Here is a 1,968-nt window from a genome sequence, read left to right on the forward strand (position 1 = left end):
TCCACCCACCATCACAGGGAGGATTTTAGTCTGATCCCAGACACTTATTGTTTATTAATAAATATATATTTTTGCATATTGTAGCTAAAAATAATGTCCAATGTCAAATGAATTACTAATTTTCTATTCTAGTTATACAAACTAAATCACAATACCTAGCTAAAATTCATTTAAAATTAAAATTTTTATTAATATCACATTATCTTGTTCAATATTAAATAAAATTAAAATTTGTAGGTCAAGAATAATTGAAGATGGTTATAGACAATTATCAAGGATACCTTCACAAGCTTTGAAAGGTTTAATACGTGTTCGTTTTATTAATGAACTCGGCTTAGATGAGGCTGGAATTGATCAAGATGGTGTATTTAAGGAATTTCTAGAAGAAACTATAAAAAGAATTTTTGATCCATCTATGAATTTATTCAAAGTAACAAGTGAAAACAGATTATATCCATCATCGACTTCGGCGATACAAGAAAATCATCTTTTATTTTTTGAATTTATTGGTCGAATGCTTGGTAAAGCTGTATATGAAGTAATTTTTTTTTAATACAATATACATACATTATTAAGTATAATTCAATTTTAGATTTTTTTTCAATTACAGGGTATTGTTGTTGATGTCCCTTTTGCATCATTTTTCATATCTCAATTTTGTGGTCAAGCTGGAGGAGTTTTTTATAGTTGGCTTGATGAATTAGCTTCACTTGACCGAGAATTATATCGAAGTTTAACAATGGTTAAACATTATAACGGAGATATAGGTGACTTAGCATTAACTTTTTCATTTGACGAAAATGTTATGGGGAAAATAATTACACATGAGTTGAAACCTGGTGGAAAAGCAATATTAGTTACAAATGAGAACAAAATAAATTATATTCACTTAATGGCTAGGTTTCGAATGTATGTTCAAATAAAGAATCAAATAAAAGCTTTTACGAAAGGATTTCGTTCAATGATTAATTCTGCATGGCTTACTTTATTTTCAACGCCAGAGGTAAGAATTAAATATTTTAAAAACAAGTCTAAATATTATTCTTTGTATTTTATAACTAATTTTAATATCTTAAACAATTAAGTGTCAAAAATTGATCTCGGGTGAAGATATATCTCTAGATTTACGTGATTTACGAAAACATACACAATATTATGGAGGTTTTCATGATAAACATCGAGTAATTTGTTGGCTTTGGGATATTCTTGAAAAAGATTTTTCAGAATCTGAAAAAGGTCTTTTCTTAAAAGTAAGTTTTTAAATTATATTTTAATTTTGAATATTAATAAATTATTAAACAAGAATTTCTTAAGTTTGTTACTAGTTGCTCTAAATCACCATTAATAGGATTTGCTCATTTGGAGCCTCCATTTTCTATTAGATGTGTTGAAGTCGGTGATGATGAAGATACTGGAGATACAATTGGTAAAATAATCAAATATTAATATATTACATAATTATTAATTTTCATAATTAATTATTTAAAGGTAGTGTAATCAGAGGATTTTTCACGATTCACAAAAAAGATCCACAAAACCGATTACCAACATCATCAACTTGTTTTAATTTATTGAAGTTACCGAATTATAAAAAGAAAAATATTCTTCGTGAAAAATTATACTATGCTGTTACAAGTAATACTGGATTTGAATTGTCATAAAATATTACACTATAATTAGAGAAATACTTTTATTTAGAAATAATAATATGTAATATTCTTTACGTGTAAGAAGTCTTTATAATAAAAATTTTAACAACCAAATAAGATTATTTGTAATCTAAATTATTTCTAATCTACGTGTGAGAATGTATAAAAATATCTACTCAAATTTTGATTAATAATCGAAACAAAAATAAAGCATGTATTATTATTATATTATTTCATTTCATAATTGTTGTATGATAAAGTTTCTCATTGAATATTTTGTTTAATTTTTAGTATATTTATAATCATTAGTATATATAGT

The 1,968-nt window shown here is 25.1% G+C and overlaps 1 protein-coding gene across 1 annotated transcript; it reads left to right on the top strand.

The window, feature by feature from the left end:
• Positions 1–226: 226 nt before the first annotated feature.
• LOC105367015 (ubiquitin-protein ligase E3B-like) lies at positions 227–1,701 on the top strand (the record flags this gene model as incomplete). Its single annotated transcript, XM_011505637.1, has 5 exons — positions 227–538; positions 611–1,003; positions 1,086–1,250; positions 1,315–1,426; positions 1,489–1,701. Coding segments are annotated over 5 exons (1,155 nt in total), but the record flags the coding sequence as incomplete, so codon positions are not given.
• Between the last annotated feature and the right edge of the window lie 267 nt (positions 1,702–1,968).

Source organism: Ceratosolen solmsi, unplaced genomic scaffold (genome assembly GCF_000503995.2).
Source record: "Ceratosolen solmsi marchali unplaced genomic scaffold, CerSol_1.0 C3573406, whole genome shotgun sequence".
Classification (NCBI taxonomy): domain Eukaryota; kingdom Metazoa; phylum Arthropoda; class Insecta; order Hymenoptera; family Agaonidae; genus Ceratosolen; species Ceratosolen solmsi.